This window comes from Melanostigma gelatinosum (genome assembly GCF_949748355.1).
Source record: "Melanostigma gelatinosum genome assembly, chromosome: 14".
NCBI classification, from domain to species: domain Eukaryota; kingdom Metazoa; phylum Chordata; class Actinopteri; order Perciformes; family Zoarcidae; genus Melanostigma; species Melanostigma gelatinosum.
In genome coordinates, this window is record NC_136647.1 from 24,739,724 (window position 1) to 24,764,096 (window position 24,373).

At 42.5% G+C, this 24,373-nt stretch overlaps 1 protein-coding gene across 8 annotated transcripts in view; it reads left to right on the top strand.

Moving 5' to 3' along the window:
- The first annotated feature begins 3,072 nt into the window (after nucleotides 1-3,072).
- picalma (phosphatidylinositol binding clathrin assembly protein a) overlaps nucleotides 3,073-24,373 on the top strand; it is a 40,341-nt gene continuing 19,040 nt past the window's right edge. For 7 of the 8 annotated variants that reach the window (XM_079283722.1, XM_079283725.1, XM_079283726.1 and 4 more), the window contains exons 1-11: nucleotides 3,073-3,124; nucleotides 3,350-3,593; nucleotides 18,765-18,907; nucleotides 19,081-19,156; nucleotides 19,256-19,358; nucleotides 20,317-20,410; nucleotides 20,547-20,658; nucleotides 21,302-21,408; nucleotides 21,489-21,530; nucleotides 23,134-23,219; nucleotides 23,531-23,654. In XM_079283722.1, coding sequence (XP_079139848.1) covers nucleotides 3,464-3,593; nucleotides 18,765-18,907; nucleotides 19,081-19,156; nucleotides 19,256-19,358; nucleotides 20,317-20,410; nucleotides 20,547-20,658; nucleotides 21,302-21,408; nucleotides 21,489-21,530; nucleotides 23,134-23,219; nucleotides 23,531-23,654 — 1,017 coding nt within the window. In that variant the 5' untranslated portion in view covers nucleotides 3,073-3,124; nucleotides 3,350-3,463. Of the gene's footprint in view, nucleotides 3,193-3,349; nucleotides 3,594-18,764; nucleotides 18,908-19,080; nucleotides 19,157-19,255; nucleotides 19,359-20,316; nucleotides 20,411-20,546; nucleotides 20,659-21,301; nucleotides 21,409-21,488; nucleotides 21,531-23,133; nucleotides 23,220-23,530; nucleotides 23,655-24,373 lie in introns of all 8 variants that reach the window. The other variant, XM_079283723.1, reaches the window with a different exon arrangement.

Consider the following 24,373-nt stretch of genomic DNA (forward strand, 5'->3'; position numbering starts at 1 on the left):
GTGAGGGAGGAGGGGACATGTGAGACCGAGGAGGTGAGGGAGGAGGGGACAAGTGAGACCCAGGAGGTGAGGGAGGAGGGGACACGTGAGACCCAGGAGGTGAGGGAGGAGGGGACAAGTGAGACCCAGGAGGTGAGGGAGGAGGGAGCAGGAAGTGAGAGAAGAGAGGAAAAGTGGGGGACAAGAGGTGTGAACGGTGCAAGTGAGGTCCAGCAGGTGAGGGTGAGTGCTGAAGGACAGGTGGAGACAGGTAGGGAGGTGAACATGGAAGCAGACGAGGAGCAGCTCAAAGCCCCACAGCTGAAGAGGAAACAGAGAGGAGACAGCGGAAGCTCACAGGCGAAGAAAACTGCAACGAAAGAAAGTGGAAGAGCAGCACAGTGTGAGTCCAGTCCGGAGGAAGACCCTGAGTCCAGTCGGGAGGACGCTGCTGCTGACATTTTTACAGTGTGGAGAAAATAAAGGAGTTTCTGAAGAGGAGTAAGAACGTGAGAGGAGCCAGAGTGGAGGACTACCTCTCTGACAAAGAGAAGCTCTCCAGCTCTGCCATATCTCACATGAGGAGCAAGGACAGAGGAGGTCTCACGATACAGGAAGGCTTCAGACTGAAGAAGATAGTTCACCAAGTGAACAAAAACCTGAACAAAGATGGTGCTAAGTGAGAATAAGATATCACAGTCAAAATGCAATCAAAGACACATTTATGTTTGTTGGACTTTATTTGTTTAACCGTTTTAAATGGTAAAGAAACCGAAACTTTCATGTTGTTCAAAGAAAATAAAGGTTTTCTAAAAATCAAAAAAATCTCTCTCTCTCTCTCTCCCACCCACACACACACACACACAGGAAATTGTCCTTTGGCAAAATGAATATAAACCCTTGAGGATTCCCAAGAATTAGATATGATCATTTCAAAAATATGAGGTGATATAACTCTGGTCCATTAGTCCATTGTATGACCAGTCCTATGCATTAAATGACACACATAATGAACTAGTTATATTTACAAACCAATATGCAGGTAGTACCACTGAACGATGAAGTTAACTTACCTTCAACCTCAACACATTTATGGTTCCGGCTGGTGGTTGTTGGTGGAAATGTAGGAAACACTGAGACAGAAACAGACAAAGTTATTGATATTGGTTCTTCGAAGTGAAAAATCACAACAATGAATCACAGATGCCAGGAATTGATTGAGTATCACAGACTGATGATGTGCTACAGTGTCAGAGTATCCTAATGTGGAATATTTAAACTACTTCAACAACTGTTTGATCACATAAATGAATTTGGAAACTACAATGAGTAAGACGTGTCTTACACAAAACATATCTGTTGAATTGAGGAGGCCTCTGTAAGTACTGTGCATCCAGTGCCATAAGTACAAATGATGGCCACTAGATGTCCTCAAAGTTAAACCAAATATTGTGACAGTGGGGTAAGGAAAGCTTGTTAAATTTCGGAAATATCAGAACTAAATATGGAGTATGGAGAAGCCAACAGTGTTAACTGCTGAGGGGGTGAATGAAAACGTTTTCTGTGGTATCTGTATTAGCATTACGTCATTATGTGAATAGAGCACAGACGCTTAGGTCATGCTAAAAGTGATTCAATCATTGTAGTCAACTATGTGAGGTCCTAACTAGGCACTACATGAAACATACGGTGTAGTTAGTGCTTCTTCATGTGCGAATGTTCCTATTTTTTGTATGTCATGCAGCTAGGTTGGTTTCTATTTTTTTTATTCTGCACATGTTTAAATCTGGAAAGCCCTTTGTGCTTCAGTTTAAAATAATTATATATAAATCAAATATGATTGCTATCACAAATATCATTGTTATTATCAAAGGAAAAGAAGGCTATTTTACTTTTTCTGTATTTTCATCCTTTGACACTTTTTTTTTACCCCATGTGTATGGTGTATAAATGAACATGTAGGCTACCTCACTCTATATTTTCCATTGGATCCCAAAATAGCTTTGTACCACTTGACATGCTAAACAGGCCAAATGCAGCCCAGAGCAAGGCGGTCTCTGTCACAGGATTCTTTTGGTTTCCTCGCGTGGGGTCAGAAAGCCCTCACGTAGTACGCAATTTACGGAAGCAATCCACATTAGAGCTTCCTGTAGGAAGTGATTGACTGACCCAAATTAACTGATGTTTTTTTTTATTCATGAGTTCACGATTGGTAATTAAATCATCAAACTTGATGATCGACCAAGTGTCATAGAAGCCAATATCGATCTAACGATAGGTAACTTATGCCCAATAAGGCACCATGCCATGTTCTCAGATCAGCGCAGGGCAGAGATGGAGCCTCTCTAGCAGTGTTATGTTCCTGCGATAGAGGAGGCTGCAGTTCCAGGGCCTCATTTCTAGCTCACACCAGCAGGTCATGAAGTATGCACTTGGTACATAATAGACGTTGTGAGAGGTCAAGGACTGACCAGGAAACAGACCCGCCATTTTCCCTCAAACCTCTCAGTCCATTTAAACGCTAGTTTAAAGCTACTCAGCAGGGAGAGACGCTGTTAAATACTGGACGGAGTTCAGCGTGGGAACCAAAGAGAGAACTAGAGCCGTATCAAGGCAGACACAGTTAATGGCGCAAGACCGGAAGTTACATTTGTGGACTCCAAAATAAAGTCTCGAGCTAACCCTAATCCCAGTGTGTTTAAAATAAATATGTGTGAACCCAATCACATTGTTTCTTTGTTTCTTTGTTTTTAGCGCAAATGAATCCTTCGACCTGTAGATATCTTTAGAAGTAGGGAATGGTTATCGGGGACAAAATCTATTGCAGGCCACCAACGACACAAAACGTGGTGTGCTTGTGAAAATATACATAGCTAAATAAACGTCCTACTTTATTACTAACAATGAGGGTAATATTAACAGGAAATGTGTGTGTGTTTGTGTAAGTGTGCGTTGGGTGGGGGGGGGGGGGGTGATACAGTCGGCTACTGTATTTCATTATAATATCCTGCTTTTCATATTGTTTTTCCTCAATGGAGCTTTTATTGTGGAAAACTGTCCGGAAGTAATATATATTTTTATTCTGTCTGTCTATCTAGGGCTACGGTATGTGAGACTTGTACAGGAAGAGGAGAGGATACTAGACGTGAGTGATCAATCAATCAATCAATCAATCAATCAATCAGAACAGAACAGAACAGCACAGCACACGGGGTTGGTATCTTAAGGTCGTAGGTTCAGTCAGCGTCTTTAACTTCAGTCGTGTGGGGTTGTTTCTCCCATTAGTTAGCTAGCCGGCTAGCCTACAACCGAAATGTATCTCCTGCCGTCGTCTCATTGTATCGTCTCTGGCTCTCTCGCTTGTCTCCAGTGTTGTCAGGTGGCACAGATCCCTTGAAGATCGACACCGTCCACGAACCCGGGCTATTCCGCTGGATTTGGAAAGGTTTCTGTAGCGGTGACTGTTGATTTGATCCGATACAGGATGTCTGGTCAGAGCATCACAGACAGGATAACCGCCGCTCAGCACAGTGTCACCGGGTCGGCGATATCCAAAACTGTGTGCAAGGCGACCACACATGAAGTCATGGGGCCAAAAAAGAAACATTTGGATTGTAAGTATCCTATTAATTGATTATTGATATAGCTGTAATGTTAACTGTTTAATATTTCATTATAGCTTGGCTTATTTTTTTAAATGAACGTCAGAAATTGAATGCCGTGTCCTGGCTATGAGGCCTCCTGCACATACGTGTAGGTTAACTTAACGCTAAGGTTAAGTTCCATGAACCCATACACACTGTGGTAGTTTGTCTACTATCAACACTAACATGTGCTTCTATAGATGAAAATGGTTCACTTGATCTTAAATAGTAGCCAGGCTTTTGGTACCTGACAAACAGGCTGCCAATGGGCTCAGTGTTAGCAGCTTGGATCCTTGTTCATGCTGATTGTAACGCATTATCACTTTTTATTTTGAATGAATAACCACATCCCCCTAAACAGCCACCCGATGTATTTATGCATTGCACAAATAGTTAAAAATAGTTTGATCCGAGTAGGACACCGCGTTGGTTAGCTCTGAAGTCCACATCTAACCACGGTAACAGAGTTAACCTTCTTTGTTGAACACGCTAACTTGTACAGTCGATTAAATAATAATTTCAGACCGATTTTTCCTGAAACACACCAATTTGCCATTCAGGTTAACGTTGCACCAAATAAGTGGTGTTAAAGTAGCTCCGTTGATATTTCGTCTTTCTAATGTCCAGGTTAGTCTCACTAACGTCACTCAGTCTGCTCACGTGCACTAAAGCAGCATTCCACATGAGTTAGTAGCTGCATGATGCAAAGTAACGTTGGCTTCATTGAGTTGGCTGCCAACATTATAGAAACGTGACGTGTTTTGAGAATGGCACATACTGCCAGATGTGTGATTGTGTTGGGAGGAATGGTGGTCACCTGAAGCCCTGTTGAGTTCGTACTTTTCATGCAGTAGCAGCAGACCTTCACAGCTAATATATATTTAACAGGGCCACGACCAGATCCTTCAGGGTATTTTAGTTTTTGAGCTGTTTATGAATGGACCTCAACAGTCGCTCTCTTTCAGTGCATTTGGTGGTTTGACTGCTGGATAGTTGACACAGCCTTTGCTCTTCCTGACCTTTGGGTCTTGTTTGAGTGTCTATCTATCTTTTCCAAGACCTCCACGGTGCTGTCAGTCAACAGATATATATTATCCTGTTTTTTAATCAGTTCATACTAATCCGCATGCATTGGATCACGTGCCGCTTATCAGTCCTCGTAGCGTTGATCACTGGTTACCCCATACCATTACCTGAAAACACATTGTCACATTGTAACATACAAGAGCTTGTCAGGTTGTAAACATTGCCCTTATTTGTGACCCAGTATCAACAGAATCGGCTTAATCAGAGCAGCTGTCAACCCTGTTTCCAATGTAAAAATAAGTACTCTGAGACAGCTGAGCATGAATGTGCTGCTCCACTCCATATCATTTAAAGCAGTGTTTTTCAACCTTTTCTGAGCCGCGGCACATTTTTTACATTAAAAAGATCCCGCGGCATACAAACAACCAAAAACGTTACAAAATGACACCTTTTAGCATAACACAACATATACACCAGGGCTGTCAAACTCAATCCCAGGGAGGGACAAAATAAAAATGTGTGACTACGTTGAGGGCCAAATAGAGTCACCATTTAATAAACAGGATAGAATGGATATTGGACAAAGTACAAAAGAATACATGTTTAGGTAGACTACATTATGTATTATTTATGCATATGTATCAGATGTTTGGCATCGTTTCTTGGCTGCCAGTTCATTAATGTCTGGGGTTAGGTTCTGTGGAAACCCTCAAGATGGAGTGGAGGTGCATCAGTGAGATGCCTGTGTGGGTTTTTGTTAATCTTCATCACAGAGAAAAGCTGCTCACACAGGTGTGTGCTTCCAAACATGCAGAGCGTTTGAGCAGCATGGAGGCGGAGTTGAGGCATCGTTTCGGGGATGAAGCTTGGAAACTGCAGCGTCCTCAGAGTCATACTTTGCCTTGAGTGTCATTACACTGGAGGTCTATCAGCTCCACAGGTGCTCTTTCCACGTCAACTGCAAACGGATTGCTGAGCAGTTCAGAGTTAAATTACTGAGCTGCAAAGTCGGTAAATCGCCGAGTGAACTCTGTGCCGAGTGAACTCTGTGCCGAGTGAACTCTGTGCCGAGTGAACTCTGTGCCGAGTGAACTCTGTGCCGAGTGAACTCTGTGCCAAGTGCACCCAGTTTATCAGCAAAATGCGCAGTCGGGAACACAGCGGTGGAGACTTTTACTGCATCACACATGTGACCACACGTCCCCGTCCCGACGCTGGAGGTTCAGCGCAGTGAGATGCTTCGTTATGTTGCACAAAAAGCCAGCTCACATCACCACTTTTGGTCCCGGAGCTCTGTGGTGTGGCGGGCCAGTTATGATAAACATGATATTTTCTGGCGGGCCGTTGTACCGAGGGCGGATATATGCTGACAATTTAATGACAAGTCTCTAAATGTGTTGATCCTTACGAGGCTTTTCATCTGGGTTATGTCGTCCAGGGCCCAGTTCAGAGTCTGCATTTTTCCTTTTCAAATATTTCTCCATCGCTGTTCATCACCGCAACCTCTCCCGCGCGTCATTTCATTCTACTGTCCTACATGAACACGTCGTTACTGCGCTACCTGTCACCCACTGGCATGGAAGAGTATTTATTACTTAGCCAGCCATTATATTGCAGCTCAGATGCTCAACAATGGCAACGTATTTGCAACAACTAAATAATATTTTATTGGACTCATTAAGTGAAATTGGACATTTTCCCACCGCGTGCCGTGAGAGATCGTCAGGTGTGCCGCGGCACAGCGGTTCAAAATCACTGATTTAAACAGAGTGAAAGTAATGCACATCCATTTTATATTGGCACGTTTGGTCGCAATTTCATTAGATGTGCTAATTTGTTGCCCTGCAGGTATTTGCTAATTGTTTATCATTCATCCGCCATCTTTTGCCATTCAGTTGTTTCTCTTCAGGGATAGACTGTCTTAGATGTTGTTTTACTTCTATCAGCCTTGATTTAAGGCACACAAACGGCACCAGAACATGGTAGCACTTCGGTCTACAAACGGCAAACATGCAGTGCACCTACTCAGCAAATGAGTCCTTGCACTTTAATGTGAATAGCAGGCATCGATACGCCTTTTAGATACTTGGTATAAGGTTCTCAATAACTTCCCTGTCTGACACAGAGATATTTATATTTGAGTATTCTTATGTCAGTTGGTTGCTGGTTAAATGGTGGCATGGTCTGTAAGCAAAGATCCTGTTAGGATGATTATTGTAAAGAATTGATGAATATGTAATGTGTGTTTCATCACAGTGCTCTTTTCTGTTCACTCAGCTCGTATTTTTAGGCACGGAGCGCCATGTTTGATGTTGGAACATGTGGGTTTTTGAATAGCTACACCTTTTAGCTGATGGACTCTGCAGTAATGAGGCCATGTCCCAGTGACCTCGCTGATACCGGACAACCAGCTGATATGTGGCTCATCTGTGGAACTGCTGAATTGAAGCCTCTCCCTGAGGTAATTGGAGTTTCCTCACCAGCCAAGTATTGCCTTGATGTGTCTCGCTGCCTTTCCTATGTTCCTGCTGTCTGGGTAGCAGGTGAGACATGGCCCGTCTTTGTTGAGTTTACGCTGGCCCACAGTTCACATTCTTTAACACTGGCATGCTAGATAAACTGAGTCACATAACTTAAGAGACTCTGCCGTTAACAGACCGGGAAAAGTGAAGGGTGAACACATCAACCTCTACTGCCAGCTTCAGCTTATTTACTTGCGTGTTTGTTTAAAGTCAGTGTGAGATTTCTAGAGGAAAAATTTGGGTTGGTGCAGTTTATTTTTGTTGCTCAACTGTGTTGTTTAATAATGGTCTGCACAAGTTCATGGCAACAATCTTTCTTAGGGGAACAGTTAATATATTGTTAAATTTGAAGAAAAAAAGCATCTGTTTAGGCACCGGTATCGTTTTAGCACCGGTATCGGAGAAAACCCAAACGATACCCATCCCTAGTTGAGACTATTACCAACTACTCACACAGAGGGCAATAGTTGAATCTTAAACTGACCTGTTTTTGTGTAACATCTCCAGAAGGACAATGAAGTAAATGTTGACCTTTGGTCCGTTTATTCCCTCTTTGTAGTTTACGAGGTAATAAACCTGAGGCGCTTATGTTCTGACAGTTTCACCCACACCTCAGACCAACATGCACATCTGTATGCTTTTCATGTCGCACCTATTCTGAGTTTGGATCTGGTTCTCTGTTGGCACCATTTACGTTTTGCCCACTGGAATCGTATGTCCTGTTTACATGGCTGGCTGTGGTTGGACATTTAGGAATCTGGGTTTACTGATTGCCGAAGTTGTGGGTGTAAACTAGGTTTCTGCGGCTGTGCAGTGCCAGAGAATTTACTGTTGATGAAAAGGTAGCATGTACAATCAGCAGTTTTAAAGGCCTTACACCAGAGGTCCCCAACTTTTTTTGCACCATGGACCGGTTCCGTGCCAGACAATATGTTCACGGACCGGTTCCGTGCCAGACAATATGTTCACGGACCGGTTCCGTGGTAGACAATATGTTCACGGACCGGTTCCGTGGCAGACAATATGTTCACGGACCGGTTCCGTGCCAGACAATATGTTCACGGACCGGTTCCGTGCCAGACAATATGTTCACGGACCGGTTCCGTGGCAGACAATATGTTCACGGACCGGTTCCGTGGCAGACAATATGTTCACGGACCGGTTCCGTGGCAGACAATATGTTCACGGACCGGTTCCGTGGCAGACAATATGTTCACGGACCGGTTCCGTGGTAGACAATATGTTCACGGACCGGTTCCGTGCCAGACAATATGTCCACGGACCGGCCTTCAAGGTGTGGCGGAAAAACACGACGAAATAAAATGATACGACCGGCATGAAAACAAATGCATAAAAAATACAACTCACAATCACGCTGAATCAGTGGAGCCCTGAGCTTGTTTCTCTGCAACGAGACGGTCCATCTGGGTTAATGGGAGACAATGACACCCGAAGTCTGTTCCTTGTGTCCAGTCTCCTCCGTAATTTAGTATTGAATCCAGCTTCACAAAGAGGATGTGTGAAATGGAAGCAGGGTTTTCAGTGCTTTAGTGGCGATCTCAGGATAATCGGCCTTGATTTGAATCCAAACACCATCAGAGTTGTTGTCTCAAACCTGGTACCTACCTGGTGAGGGAGGACAGACCGGCTGGTTCCTGTGTATTTGTGTCTCCTTGTGTAGCCTCCCACACCCCCTCCTCCATAGTGATTGGACGGCTGGGTAAAAAAGTGACAGTGACCAGAAAAAAAGAATAGACACCCAGCGCTTTGTCACACGGCTGGTGTTTGTAGCATAGTGCAAGTACACTGCGCTCCCACTGAAAATAATTTAAAAAATATATATATATATCTCTGTCTCGCTCTCTCGCTCTCTCGCTCTCTCTCTCTCAGAGTACTGGGCAAGTTAAAGCATTAATTAATTAGTGCCGACAATTATTTTATAAAGTTTTGAACACCGGCTGAATATCTATCAGAATCATTATAACTAGGGATGGGTGTCGTTTGGGTTTTTTCCGATACCGGTGCTAAAACGATATTTTTAAAATGATACCGGTGCCTGAACAAATACTTTTTTCTTCAAATTGAACAATATATTAACTGTTTAAAGTGTACTTGTATAAATCAATACAAAACACACGCACACTCTGTACATGCACTACAGCTTCAAACATCAGCAATTATTTTGCAGAAATATGAGCATATTTGGCAAAATACGACACCTCTCCTGACTTATTTTATTTTACCAGTTGGTGGCGCTAATGCGCCAATTCATCATTTGCCAACCGCCACTCCACCTCAAAGAAGAAGAAAGTTTCGCATGCCTGTGTTGTTGTGCTTATGAGCGGCAGCGCTAAGTACCCGGATGTCGATGGAGGAAGTCGTAGCCTGCCAGCCGTAAAAAGTATTTAAATCGGCTCAGGCACTGAAATCTGCGTTTCGGTCCGGTAGATACCGGTCGTAAAGGAACCGGTGCCATATTAGCACCGATTTTCGGTACCCAAACTGCTACTGTGTTAAGGGAATACTGCTGTTAACAAGAACCTGATGTGTTTAAAGTGTTTGCAAACCAAATGTTATTGCACTTTTGTTCAAATAGCAGTACTTTTAAAATAAAAGTGTGCAATATACTACTTTCAAATTCATTATTGAATGTTTCGTATAACAATGACATTAATCGCAAAAAAAATCGTGTGTGGTTTATTAATAGCTCAGTATTGCAGTTATTATGACAGCCTTAAATGTTTCACAAAATGATACTGTTCAAGTACTCTGTAGAGCAGATTATAGGTCATTTTTTTCCTGTCACACAGACCTCTGTCTCCTGCTAGCCCGCATCATGTTCAGAGTAACTGAATTGTAAGGATAGACGTTTCCTGAAGCAGGAAGTGTTCCTAAAGCTTTGGATTGCCTGGGGTAAACGGCCAACAGGAAGTCATTACTTGAACCAACCTCCTCTCCATAGCAAAGAGGAGCTGTGCTGATCAAATGTGAGATTGGCTGGTATACTTTTAATGTATTTCCTGGCAATTAGGCTGCTGATTACAAGCGTACACGATCTCAGCAGCCACACCTGGCCACTGGAATGCCCATCATCATGCAGTCATGTTCTCTTAAAATTCCACAGGATTTCCAAAGTGAACTGCATCTTTCTTGGGCGTGATCCAGAAAGGAAGTACACACATTTAGCAAAGCTGCCAAAGTAAAAGCTCAAATTAAAGTGCCGACCGCGGTGTCGCGACGCAGCAATTTGTAATACAGATCTTATATTTACAGTCAGCGGGTCCTTGTGTGGCTTCCCTCTCTGCCGGTTTGTATATTTAGCATTTGCAATCTTGAACATGAAGAGCTTTGCCGCTGGTGTATGGCAAACTTTTTGAACCAACTTTATTTGAAGTGTTCGGTTTAATGAAGCTTCTTATTTAGCAGATGCACTTTAGGCACAACACAACCTATTAAATCAGTCTCTTAAAGCATTTTTAGAAGTTGCTGACAAATTTACACAATGTATACATTTAATTTCAAACAAAGTTATTACATCTGCTGTTTTGTTTTACCACTACTTCCCGCTGTAAGTCACATTTTCTAGACCTTTCACATGCCGACATTGCGGCCGGAATCAGTTGAGCAATCTCTGAGATGTTGGCAGAGTTCAAAATGGTCCCCAGGATGCAGCCTTCCATGAGCTTTCTTGCTGCAATGTACTGCATTAAATGTGCTCCCATTCTCTCTGTTCAGGACCATATCTCCACGTTGCAAAGACATGTTATCTCAACTTATTTCCCTGTTCTCTCTAGTTAAACATCCCTTTCCCCGATCACTCTGCCTTGTTGTTGCAGTAAGTCCAAGAAATGTATGTCCAATACCTATGTATATGGTATTAGTGATATAAAAAAAGATGACAAAATGTACAGCTAAAATGAGCCTGCTGGCCAGCGGAAATGCATGCTGGCCATTCCAGCCCACAGATTGTGTGGGTTCCAGAAGCCTCTCGTTACAATGCATTTAATGTCAATGTGTGCTTATTGTGGCTCCGCCAACATATGACGGAGCAGGAAACGGCGTTCTTTTTGTCTTATCTAGCACACTGGGTCTCAGGAATTTTGCTGACGTTAGACTTTCAATTAAGTATTTGCCAAGAGCTGTGTTAATGTTGTCTTTGGAAATAATTGTGCAAGAATGATTTTCAGAAAAGCTGCCTTCAAGAGAATGTATTTGTCTTTGGCTTTTAACAATTTCAGTTCTGTTTCAGTAAGAATACATTTTTGGGAAGTGGGTGAGTTTTGAATAAATTCCACACAATGGCCATTTCACAAACGGTTGCTTTGACACATTCTCAGAATACCACAAGGTAGCTCAACTCGGTCAGCTACATTTAGCAGCAGAGGCAATTAGGAGAGACGAGATGGCGGTAGAAGAAACAAGCCACTGGTCTCTAACTACAATCACCGTTGCAAAGTGGAGCTCTTCCTTTGGGGAGATGACTCTTTTTGAACTTGTTCAGCAGAGCAAACGCTTGTATACAAATAACTGTCATGTCATTCAAATCATGCAGACTTCCAGTTGCAGATTTGTGATAGAGTTGTGTAGCTTGTTGGGCTCGGTTACGCATGCACTCACCGGCCACTTTATTAGGCACACCTGTTCAATTGCTTGTTAACACAATACCTAATCAGCCAATCACATGGCAGCATCTCAATGCATTTAGGCATCTAGACGTGGTGAAGACAACTTTCTGAAGTTCAAAGCGAGCATCAGAATGGGGAAGAAAGGGGATTTAAGTGACTTGAACGTGGCATGGTTGTTGGTGCCAGACGGGCTGGTCTGAGTATTTCAAACTGCTGATCTTCTGGGATTTTCATGCACAGTCATCTCTAGGGTTTACAGCAGTGGTGGGCCATCAGGGTCTGCAACGCCTTCTCTGCTGGCCTAAACAGAACAACAAAGTTATAGCTATTTTATAATTTAATTATTTTTCATAAATACACCATGTATTCTAATTATTTTCCCCATTATCTTATTTTCTCATTGCATAGCTCCTGTCTTCCTCAGTTGCTCTGCTTCCAGTGCAGCTTGTTTTAAGTAGACCTTTTATCCAATCAGATCTCACCTCTGTGTCTCAAAATTCCCTCAATAAACCATCAACTCGTATGTCAACAAAATGTAACTTGTCTTGATCCAATGTTCAGATTTCTGTTCTGGAAACATATGCAATTTAGCCCATATGTGATAAGATCATTTTGCATATCTAAAATACATTTTCAGAAAAATTGTAGGACAAACATATCAGTCTTAATATAAGTAAACAACTGGGGGTGTTTCATGGTGTTCTATTTTTCTACCCTACTCATCTGGGTTGCTTTTCTTTGTAGCACTGAACAAGCTAAGCTACTCAAGCATTTCTGTTTGGCGTTTTACCTCATGTCTTCCTTTCACCATTTTGGTAATTTCTTTGTGTATGTTAAGACAGACATGAGCCCTGACCTGAGCCTTGTGCAGACGCACTGTAACCTTCACATTTGTTATTTATGTATTTAAACCTTTATTTAACCAGGTGAGTCCCATTGAGATTAAAAATCTCTTTTTCAAGGGAGACCTGGCCAAGACACATGTTCCATACTTAATAAGTTACTTGCAATAAATTATTTTAACGTGACATCACTAGCCACCTTGACATCCATTTCTTTCTTTTTCAATGCATTTCCTGCTTTACTTAACATCATTTTAAGATTCACTGCGGACTGCCAAGCTGCTGATTCATGTCAGTATTAGAATACACACTGAGAAGCTGTAGGCTCCAGAAGAAAAGCTCATGTTTTTATCGAATCTGAAGAGTTTGTCCTCTGTTCATCTGTGCTGCATTGTCACAAGGGGCTCAACTTTGATCAGTCTAAGCTGAAGTTTCTTGAGTTGGATGCTAACATTAGAATGCGACCATGAAATTAAAATCAGTCGGAACACTTAAAACAGGGTGTCACTAGTCTCCTGGAATGTACAAGGACAAGAAAGCAGGGAGACTTCATTTGAGCTTGTCTGTCTGTACAGAAGACCACTTTTCCACTTGTTTATCTGAGCGTGATGAAAGAAGTGGCTTCGGTCGTGTGTGTGTGTGTAATGAAGAAGCAGCAGCAGCTCTGGACAGATCATTTATACTAATGCCCACTGACATGGTTTGAGATCCACTGTTATCTAACTGTTGCTCTCCAAACATCTGTTTGCACATATTTAGATCAGAGAAGTCTTTTTCTCATGGTGTGCCCACAAACCCTTTCAATAAGTTCAGTGTTTGGGCCGCTGTAATTATAGAATCCTGCTTACGTCCGTGCTTATCAGTAGGTGGCGCTATGACTGAGTTAATATTGGCATCCAGAAGTCCTAAAGCCATGACAGTCAACAAGCATGTCAAGTTTGGGACAGTTTGGACAAAGTACAGTCGAGGTACAACAGCTTGATGGATGATGGTGAACCATGTAAAATGGCATCACACCATATCCACGTCATTCGATGAAACCTAAAGCTTTTAGTAAGTTTTAATCGCTAAGGTCTTTAGATTGTTCTGACCAAATTCTAAGCTGATCGGATGAATTCCGGAGGAGTTCGTAGTACAGCATCTGGAAATGGAAAACACAATTCAAAATGGCTGACTTCCGGTTGGGTTTAGCGGTTAGACCCCCTAAGACTTTTTTTAAAGTCTACATGGGATACATCTGCTTACCAAATTGTATACATCTAGGTCAGCGGTTCCCAAACTTTTTAGGCCGCGCACCCCCTTCTACATCCCGACCGAGTTTGCGCACCCCCCCCCCCCCCTTAATAAAAAAAATTTAAAAAAAGCAACAGAGCCTTTTAAGCCTTCATAGCCGCATAAGAATCGGACCAATGAGAGAACAGTTTGCTCGCGCGTGGCATTTGTTTACAAGATTTAGTCCGCTGTTAAATGTTGCAGTGTGAACAAACCGAACAAAGGAGCAACTGCAACAAAGCAAACGAACTGAAGGTGTGAAAACGCCCTGAAACACTGCAACAAAGTTTCAATAACTTTCAGTGACACAAGGCGTCACTTTTAAAGAGCAATACGGATGCGAGCACACACGCACAGGCTCAGAGGCAGATTATCACATTTAATTTACAATTAATGAGCGACTAATGTAGCCAGGATGTCTTCGGACAAAGCATTGATGCGGCGCGACACAGTGTTGTTGGACACCGGGATCATGTCCAACTTTTTTGCTTCTCTCTCACCAATCATACATTCCACCATCTCTCTGGCAGCTAGCAAGCACACGTCTTCGGCGATTGTGTGCGGTAGCCCCTTTCTCGCTATTCTGTACCCAGATATGAAGCCTGTAGGGCGTCATTTATAGACCCAACACATGAATGAGACTCCAGTTGTTTTTGGCTGTTTTGTAACTCCTCCAATTTCGATATAAAGAATGTAAGGGGCTTTTGACTTGCACTGGCATGCTTGGTGTTCAGGTGGCGACGTAAATAAGAGCTTCAGACTGTTAGCCAGAACCTCACTGCACACCACGCACTGTGGCTTTGGGGAATCTGCGTTGCCAAGCCAAGTGAAGCCCAGACACAGATACTTTTCATCATATTTCCTCTTTTTTTCCCAGTCTGATGCTCACTCTCGTGTCCTCTTTTTTCACCTTGACTCCGCGATGGGCCGATGTGCTCCCGATTTGTCTGTGCTATCCCTTCCTCCTTTTCGGTCTCCTCCGTCTCATCTTCCTCTGACTCTGGCTCGATTTCTTCTCCCGGTCTCTCCCCAACGCACCTCTCCGTTCCCCTCGCCTCCGATTCCTCTCTCTCTCTCTGTCCCTCTCCTCTTTTACGACTGATAGCTTCAGATGTCCCACCTGACAGTTTTTAAATTAAAATTACATTTTTTTTTAATATTTAATATTATTACACCATCAGACCACCATTACACTTTTCCTCTCGCGCACCCCCTAGAGGCAGCTCGCGCACCCCCAGGGGTGCGCGCACCCCACTTTGGGAATCCCTGATCTAGGTGAAACGTACTACGAGGGCTGCATCGTCGAAATATTGTAGGGGGCGCTATTGAGCCTACTTGACACTTTGAAGCATTACAATCACATTAGATAACTACATTCAGGATTTTGAATGTGTGACAATTTTGGTTATGTTTTGACCATTTTTAGCCCCTCAAACACCTTCATTTTTCATGGCGACGAATGCGTCGCGACGGCTTTTCACGAAACAAGCTTTGAGAAACTTTTCATCACAAAGTTCTTTAGATTGTACGTACCAAATTTGAAGTTGCTTCGATTATTCCCCAAGGAGGAGTTTGTTAAAGTACAGCGCCTGGAAATGACAAACTACACAAACTATTCATAAGCAATTCAAAATGGCTGACTTCCGGTTGGGTTTAGAGCATGGTCCCAAGAGACTTTATTTTAAGTCCACATGTGATACATGTGCCTACCAAATTTTGTAAATCTATGTGAAACGTACAGCGAGGGCTGCTTCGTCAAAATGTTGTAGGGGGCGCTATTGAGCTGATTTGCCACTCTGAACAAATAAAACCATATTATATATCTAAATTCTGGGCTTGTAATCTGTTTGCTTATGTTTCGAGCATTTTTAGCCTCTCAAAATTACCTTCGTTGTTCACGGCGAAGACTGCGTCGCCACGGCAACGATGTTTGACGAAACCTCAAACGCTTCATGAACGGGCATTATGAACTTCTTATATTTGTGTGGAACTAACTTGATGTTGATCTGATTTACCTACTAAGAGAAACAAGCCAAAGTATAAATACTTTATGACTGTTACCAGGTGGCGCTACGACTATGATTAAAAATTGTCCTGCAGATGTTTTCGGGACTGGAGTCTAATGAAACCTATGCAATCTGGTGAAGATCTGATGTGGATTCAAGTTACATCAGTTTATTCGTTCATGACGAAGGATCGAAATTCGCCAAGCCACCACGTCGCCGCCCTTCAACAACTTCTTACAATCTTCACAATGAAGCATTATCAAGGCCTTAAGACTTTTATGACAAAATTTGAGAGGGATCTGATTAATCTGTGAGGAGCAGGATGTCAAAGTACACAACTTACAACTTCCGGTTGCCACTAGGTGGCGCTATTACTATGATTCTAAATTGTCATATAGATGTGTTCCGGGTCAGGATGTTATGAGAAATTTGGAGCAGATTGGACAATGTACGGCCGAGTTAGAACAACTTCCTGTTTCGCGGCGACTGGTGTGTTTTTGACGCCACGGCTACATAGTTCGATAACTTTTTGATCTTTGAGTAACTTTTCACTGCCAAGGTCTCAAGAGGATACAGACGGAATCTGAAGTCAATTGGGTCAAATCTCTGGGAGGAGTTCGTTCAAGTATGACTCCTTGAAATGGTAAAAAAAAAACGTCAGAAAATTCAAAATGGCCGACTTCCTGTTTTTTGTTTTTGTGCGTCCCATCACGATCCACATACCTACCAAATTTCATACAGCTAGGTGAAACCCAATGTTGGGGCTACTCAATAGGGGGCGCTATCGAGCCAATATTTCATACCTCTGTGTCTCTAGGTAAGCAGAGAGGCCCGAGGCCTGCAGACTCAAGTGAATCCATGTGCACTTTAAGTAAATAGGGACGATATTGTTGATTGTCATATTCTTCAACCAATCAGATCTTTAGTTTGACATGTTGGGCGTATTCTTTGACGTGCCAGAGCCTGCTAGCTGGCCTACAAGTACGTGATTGGTCAGTGGGCTAGCCTGACGTGTTTGGCGGTGACAATCCCAAAATCTGCTGCCTCTGTGGAGCCCTCGAACACATTAAAACGTATTCAAGACATACAAGTGGGGAGGCTCGACTGTCTTCACTGGCGTCCATGAATGGAGAAGGACTTCTTACTGGAACTAAAACGCATGGATGTACTGAACAACCGTGAGATTAAACTCTTTGTTAACAGAAAGGAGGACGCACTTTGTCTTTAAATAGTGAACAGCAGCTCTGGTAAGTTAAATGCGTTTGTTTTTACATCTGCAGTAGCTTTAATAGGCTTGTTTACATATTATTTGTACAACTTGTTTTTATGAAGATGTATTTTTGTTTGGTTTTATATGTGATAGGAACTATTGTTACGTCCAATGTTCCTGTGCCAGTGTTGCCAACTTGTTAGCTAAATCTGGCGACTTTTTTCGTCAAACGCTACTAGCGACAAATCTAGCGACTTGTTCTGGTGTTGTGACTCTGATGTTAAAGTACATTCTGCACTGTCGTGAACGAGCAGCGGGTGCTGCCGTGAGCCCCTCCGCCGCTCCAAAGAACTCACAGGGTGCTCTCACAGAAGCCTCGCGCAGCAGTCCCAGCTGCAGTCAGAGGAGAGGCACTCTCGGCGTATTCACATATCTGCACTCTGCAGTTAGTGGATCTATAGGTGTTGAGCTTCATTTTGACATGAAACAAATAATAACCGTAGCTGTGTTTCAGCTGCAGGACAGCAGTGAAGGCCCAGGTATAAAATGCACGGCCCGCCACTGGTTAATACAGATGTATGGTACAAGTACAGCAAAATTCAGTTTGAAGCTTCCCTATCGAACACAGCAGTCAGTTGGGCTTCTAATCCCCCTTTTCTGCATCCATTCTCATCTAACTCAGTATTTAAGCTTCGGATGTTCTCGAGGATCTCAGTTTAAAAAAAGTCGAGATGAATGTGTCTAAAACATAGTACATATTAAAGCTTTTATCTTTCATATATTTCTGTTTCCAAGCATACACTCACCACATAATAGATCAAAACTTGTGGCATCATAGGTTATTGTGAAGTTCAAGATGTGTGCTTAAGAACGGGCACGGAGAGAGAGAGAGGGCTGATAAACGGGCTTCATTGATCAGTCCCATGGGAACCAGGAAGCACTGCATTTGCTTTCACCTCAGGCCAGAAGGTTGTGGCGCATGGCAGCCATGCTGAGGATGTATGCCCCGTCAGTCCACTAATCAGCGGTCCTCTCATGTCGGTATGAGTGCGAACAATAAGGAGACTTACTGGATAGTGACCGTGACTTTTTCCATGAGAACACCGGGTGTTTTCTCAGTGTGGATCAGAGAACCCGCTTTATTGGCCGCTTTACACATACATGGAATTTGACTCCGGTTTCCACTTCGCTCTCAATGTACATACACAAGTTTACATTAAACAAGAAAAGAATATATAAAACAAGGGCAACAAAGAGTCAAACAGATGTAGGTAACATTCATACCTTTTACATTGTAATCTCACTTTCTGAAATAAAGCCATACATCCTGTTGCTTTTGCTATCACCTCCTCTAAATTCATTTAAGTGAAATGTATCTGTATATTCAAGTTTGTTGATTTTGTGGTGTGTTTTAAAGTAACAAGCAACTGATGAGACATCCACTCCCATCAAGTTTGTAGCATGTTCCTGTCCCTTTGCTTTCCAGAAGTCCTAGTTTGTTCTGAAAGTCTCTGTTTACCTAAACTCTGACTCAGCAGCACTCTATTTCCCTCCAGTATTGTAATGATTGTTGACAGCATGGCGGTATGAACAGTGTGCTCCCTCTGACCTTCTTTCGTTCTCTTTCTCCTCTCTCAGACTTGATTCAGTGCACAAATGAGATGAATGTGAACATCCCTCAGCTGGCCGACACACTGTTTGAGAGGACTGCCAGCACCAGCTGGGTGGTTGTGTTCAAGTCCCTCACCGCTACACACCATCTGATGGTCTACGGCAATGAGGTCAGCACTTCCCTAACGACTCTTCTCCATCTTAGCTGTATTGGATGGAAATTCCACAAAGGATATTTGTTTATCTGATAAAGGTTTCTCACCTTCATGGTGTATGTTACATCCCCATAATTTCATTGTTCAAAAGCCTCACTTGTTGTTCCTCATATGTTGTTTTTCTGCAGAGATTTATACAGTATCTGGCCTCAAGAAACACACTCTTCAACCTCAGCAATTTTTTGGACAAAAGTGGTCTACAAGGTACATTACCAACACTGTACACACGTGCTTCAATAAGCCAAAACTCATCTGTGTCATGACATTCATCATGACACCTCTCTTCTTTTCTTTGCAATGTAGGCTATGATATGTCGACGTTCATAAGGCGGTGTAGCCGCTACCTGAATGAGAAGGCTGTGTCCTACAGACAGGTTGCTTTTGACTTCACTAAAGTAAAAAGAGGGTAAGGAGCTTTCTCTTCTTAACTTTCACTCCGACTGTGGTGTTGACTTGAGCCGCAAAGCTTAATGCTCTTGTTCCAGAAACGTGGAACCAGTGAAGGGTATCCTTCAGCCCTGTAGACGAGGCTGAATGATACTAAAGGATAACATTGCAAAAGTTGTATTTCCTGCAACATGCATTGGGACAGTTTTATTATTCGTTACATGAACTCATCACATGTATGCAGCGTTTGACCTCTACGGCACCATTAGGCGGTAAAAGAGTTCCTGTTTATGCTTCACTTTATCATTTTAAAGTTCAAATACTCCGACTACTAATGACTTTCTGTTCCACCAAATCTTCTGATGTTAATATGTAATCATGCTCTGTGGTAGGCTGGGCCTAATGTTACTGAATATTTAGCACCTATTGCAGTGTAACGATAGTGGAATGTTGCAGATTTGTACATTTGTTTTATTTTTATTTAACCAGGTGAGTCCCATTGAGATTAAAAATCTCTTTTTCAAGGGAGACCTGGCCAAGACAGGCAGCAACACAAGAAACAGAGTTACAGACAGGAAACGTAGAACAAGACAAGTTAGACACTAAACATTAAGAGACAGTGACTTAACAGAGTTCATTTAAAAAACATTGACATTTTTGGGAACCTGCCTCTATTTCTTTGATTTTAGATTTAAAAGCAGTAAGTGGTATCAGTTCTTTGCGTTTTAAATCATTCTGCAACATATTCCATGATGAGGGTGCTATTGAGTGTTCCGTTCTGGCATTTGGGACATTGCATTGTCAAACATGATTCTACTCTGCAAGGAGAGATGTGTTCACTCGTACTGTACATATGATCCCACAAAATCCTATGTACAATATCAGCCATGTCTGTTCACAGTACACAATCCTGAACAGTCGAGACTAGAAGCCTGAAGACATTTGTATGAGATTACATTTACCCTCTTTCTCCACAGGTCTGATGGCGTGATGAGAACCATGAACACAGAGAAACTCCTCAAGACCATCCCCATCATCCAAAATCAGATGGATGTGTTACTCGATTTTAACGTGAGCGCTCAGTATGGGCTGCACTGCATGGCTGCTCAAATCTATAGCTGACACTTGAAATCAGCTTTTTTGTGGGGTTTCAGTTGGTTTTTCAAATGCTCTCCTCTGAACCTTAAACTGATCTCTACACCTCCAGGTCAATGCCAATGAACTGACAAATGGTGTGATCAACGCAGCCTTCATGCTTCTGTTCAAAGATGCGATCCGACTGTTTGCAGCGTACAATGAGGGCATAATCAACCTCCTGGGTAAAAAGAAGCGTTTGGGTTGGCATGCCCTTGCTAATTCACAGTTTGGAACTTTCTGCTTATCCTTATGTCCAGTGCATTATACTTGAAGAGGCCACTACGTATGATGAGGGCCACCAGGCCAAAGTCAAAATGAATCACTGCAGCAGCCTTGCAAGTATTTGATACTTTACATTGAGCCTTGAAAGCAAGGATGTGCTTATAGACTGTTTATTAACAGTCACACAGAGTTCATGTTGGTCTATAACGTAAACACTGATGGGTTCCTAGAACTGCAGACCTCCAACAAGCTTAATCCAAAGAGACTTTAGGGGACTGATGCGAACTAATGAAACTAAACTAAAAGACTGCTACGACATAATGGATCACACTAGTTGTAGAGTAGTCCTCAATGCTCATGATCATGTGATAGAACTTCAATATGAACCATGCAAATCTAACAACAAATCTTAAGATGGAATTTAGCAGCATTTATGGTGTCTGCTGACACCTGTTAAATGATGTGTGTGTGGAGATACTGTACCCATAAGACTATGACTTGTGTACTGTAATGAACATGTATATGAACTTAAAAACGTCAAAGGAGAGTAAGGGAAATCATGATGGTGTTTGTCATCATCTTTCTGTCTCCTTCGCTTAACAGAGAAATACTTTGACATGAAGAAAGTCCAGTGCAAAGAAGGACTCGACAGCTACAAGAAATTCCTGACACGAATGACTAGAATCTCAGAGTTCCTCAAAGTTGCAGAGGTAAGAAAGGACCCCGGATGTAGAGGAAATGGCTGTTTTTTTTCTATCAGACTATGATGGTCTTTGTTCTCTTCCTGCAGCAAGTCGGAATTGATCGAGGAGACATCCCAGATCTGTCACAGGTAAGCAAATCTAAAGATGACCATTTGGATTCCTTGCAATTACTTTGACCAACTTGCCGTAACTTTACACCGCTCATCTCTTCACCGGCTTTGCTTAACTTAAAACAGGACAATGGCCAAATGGGGGTATTAATTGATAATATGTGTTTTTCGGATCACATCATTACTGAATAATGTCAATAATGACTTCAAGGATACTGTCAATGTGCAGGAGCACCTGCTTTAAGTGAGTCCGTCCCCTATGTAATGTGGTAGTATTAGTGAAACACCACAGCTATTACATCGATATGTTAAAGGGTCAGAGGTCGTTTAAGCTAACTGTCATCCAGCCAGGCCTGTAGTTTCTGTTGCATGTGCTGAGCTCTTAAGGTATAGACCACTGAGAATTAGCTTGCATCTGCAATCTACTGGAGGTGAGTGGAATTTAGTTTGTGCTGCATTTGTAGTTGATCAAAATGTTTACGTTTTTCAAACAAAGCTCCACTCACATCTATTGAATTTGGGTACCAGCTAAAGTTTTTTTTCTAAACATCTCAAGACCTCCAGACATAACGCCAAAACTATCAGCTTGCAAATCTTGTTTGGGTGAACGGACCGTTTCAAATGTCTGAGGAGCTTATGATTGCTTTAGCCACTACTCAGATCTCTAGATGACTACATAGCGTATAGTTATTGTAAGCAGTCAACTACAGTGGTGATGAAATGTGTTGGTATTTTATTTCTATGTTTTAGTTCATCCTGTAGCTCAGTAGCACTTCTAGGACCACTGTTGGACCATAATGTGCATCAAGTGAGTCTCAGAGCTGACATAGAACTCGGCAATATTGTACAAACTCCTGGTAACTTGATAAGTTGTCAACTCTTTAAGAATATAGTCTCGCGCAACATTTTATTTTCGGCATTAAGTATATTGACACACTGTAATATCTCTATCTGTTTGCAAGCTCTCAGCTGCAGGTCATTACGTGTACTCGAGTGCTTTAGTGACCTCCATGATATGCAACTTGCTAAATGTGGCTAAGATCATTTTTTTCACAGGCTGCTAACCCCTGCAGCTTCAGGCCTAACGCGTTTTAACACCAAGCGCTGTGCATGCTAGGCAGGCAATGTATGCGCCCTCTATAGCTCTCACTCCCCCTTACCCCCTCACCTTGCACGCCGACAGCAAATACAGGTGTGAATCAAGGGTTTTAGGGTGTGATATGATGGAACCAGCTTGTATAAAACAGTGACCTGCTGAAGTGGTGCATTGTGTCAAAAATATACTTATTTAGAGGCTCTGTTGTTAATTATGTAGTTGGTAGAAGTTTAACTAACAGATAAGCCAGAAGTGGAGAGCTTTCTCCCGGAGGTTTTCTTTATAACATCTTGACTGCTGCCACCTTTATTTTCCTCTTCTTTCTATCTCTCCGTTTTCAGTTTACAGTTTGTGTAAGTATGTGAACCTTTTCTCTCTCGTTCTCTATATTTGGGAGTGTCTGTTTGTGGACTCATGGAAATAACTTGGCATGCTTCAGTGTTGTTTTTTCCTTCTTCAGAGGGACTCTTGTGTTCGGCTTTCTTCAGTCTGAAACGTAATGCTTATCAATGCCATTCACACTAGGCCCCCAGTAGCCTGCTTGATGCCCTGGAGCAGCACTTGGCCTCTTTAGAGGGAAAGAAAGTCAAAGACTCAACAGCAGCCAGCAGGTAGGTCTGCTTCACTTCATCTGGTCCGAGCAGAGGCTGGGCTTTGCTTCAGAAGCTTGATGGTTGTGGACTGATTTTCAAGGTTTCTTTCAGCATGGAAGATGCTAAGATGCACAGTCCAACTATTCATTTGTGTTACAATTCACAGACAAACAGTAGAAACAAGACAACTTTGACACCACATAGATGTAAAGCAAAAAGCGCACCAAACAGTTGTGAAATGTATATGTTCAAACCTCAGTGTAGTTTCTGAACCGCTCTGTGATGGTTCTTGGTTTGTCACTGATTTCTGTGTCTGTCTGTTGATTCAGGGCCAGCACCCTCTCCAATGCGGTCTCCTCCCTGGCCAACACTGGCATATCTTTCACCAAAGTGGACGAGAGGGAAAAACAGGCAGCCCTGGAGGAAGAGCAGAGTCGCCTGAGAGCACTAAAGGTCCATTTTCCTCACTCACATTTATTTCAGCTTCGTGTTCTTCAGGCCTGCACGCATTTGGTATGAATCGTTATATGAATGAATGTCATGAAGACCAGTGTTTTTCAACCTTTTCTGAGCCGTGGTACATTTTTTACATTAAAAAGATCCCGCGGCACACCAACAGCCAAAGAAGTTACAAAATGACACCTTGACGTTTAAGCTTGCTTGGGACCATGGCACTGTTGGATAGCTTTTCCCCACGCACCAAGCATAACGGAGTCGGTGCAGTCAGATCCCCGGTGAAAGTAAATCCAAACGAAAGATATCTTTCGCTGGATTGCCTCGAGCTCACTGTTTCTTCTGTCTTTTGACCACCACTCATACTCTGCTTTTCCTCTGGGTTAGAACTTATAGAACCTATACTTCAATTAACAAGGTCATTATTGCACTACCTACTGCCAGTAGGAAGAGTATTTAATTACTATATTGCAGCTCAGATGCTCAACAATGGCAAATTTATTAAGTGAAATTGGACATTTGGAGAATTTATGGAGAATATGAATCGATTGTAATGTTGTGCTGCTGGCTTGTGCCCAGCTGGTTAAGCAGTAGGTCAGATGGGGGATAATCATAATCAAATACAGTTCCGCAGCCCGCATGGTTAGACTGTTTCTTATATATCTAATATTCATGAGATTAAATTTTAAGACCTTTGTCACATCTGCTTTTTAAAATGG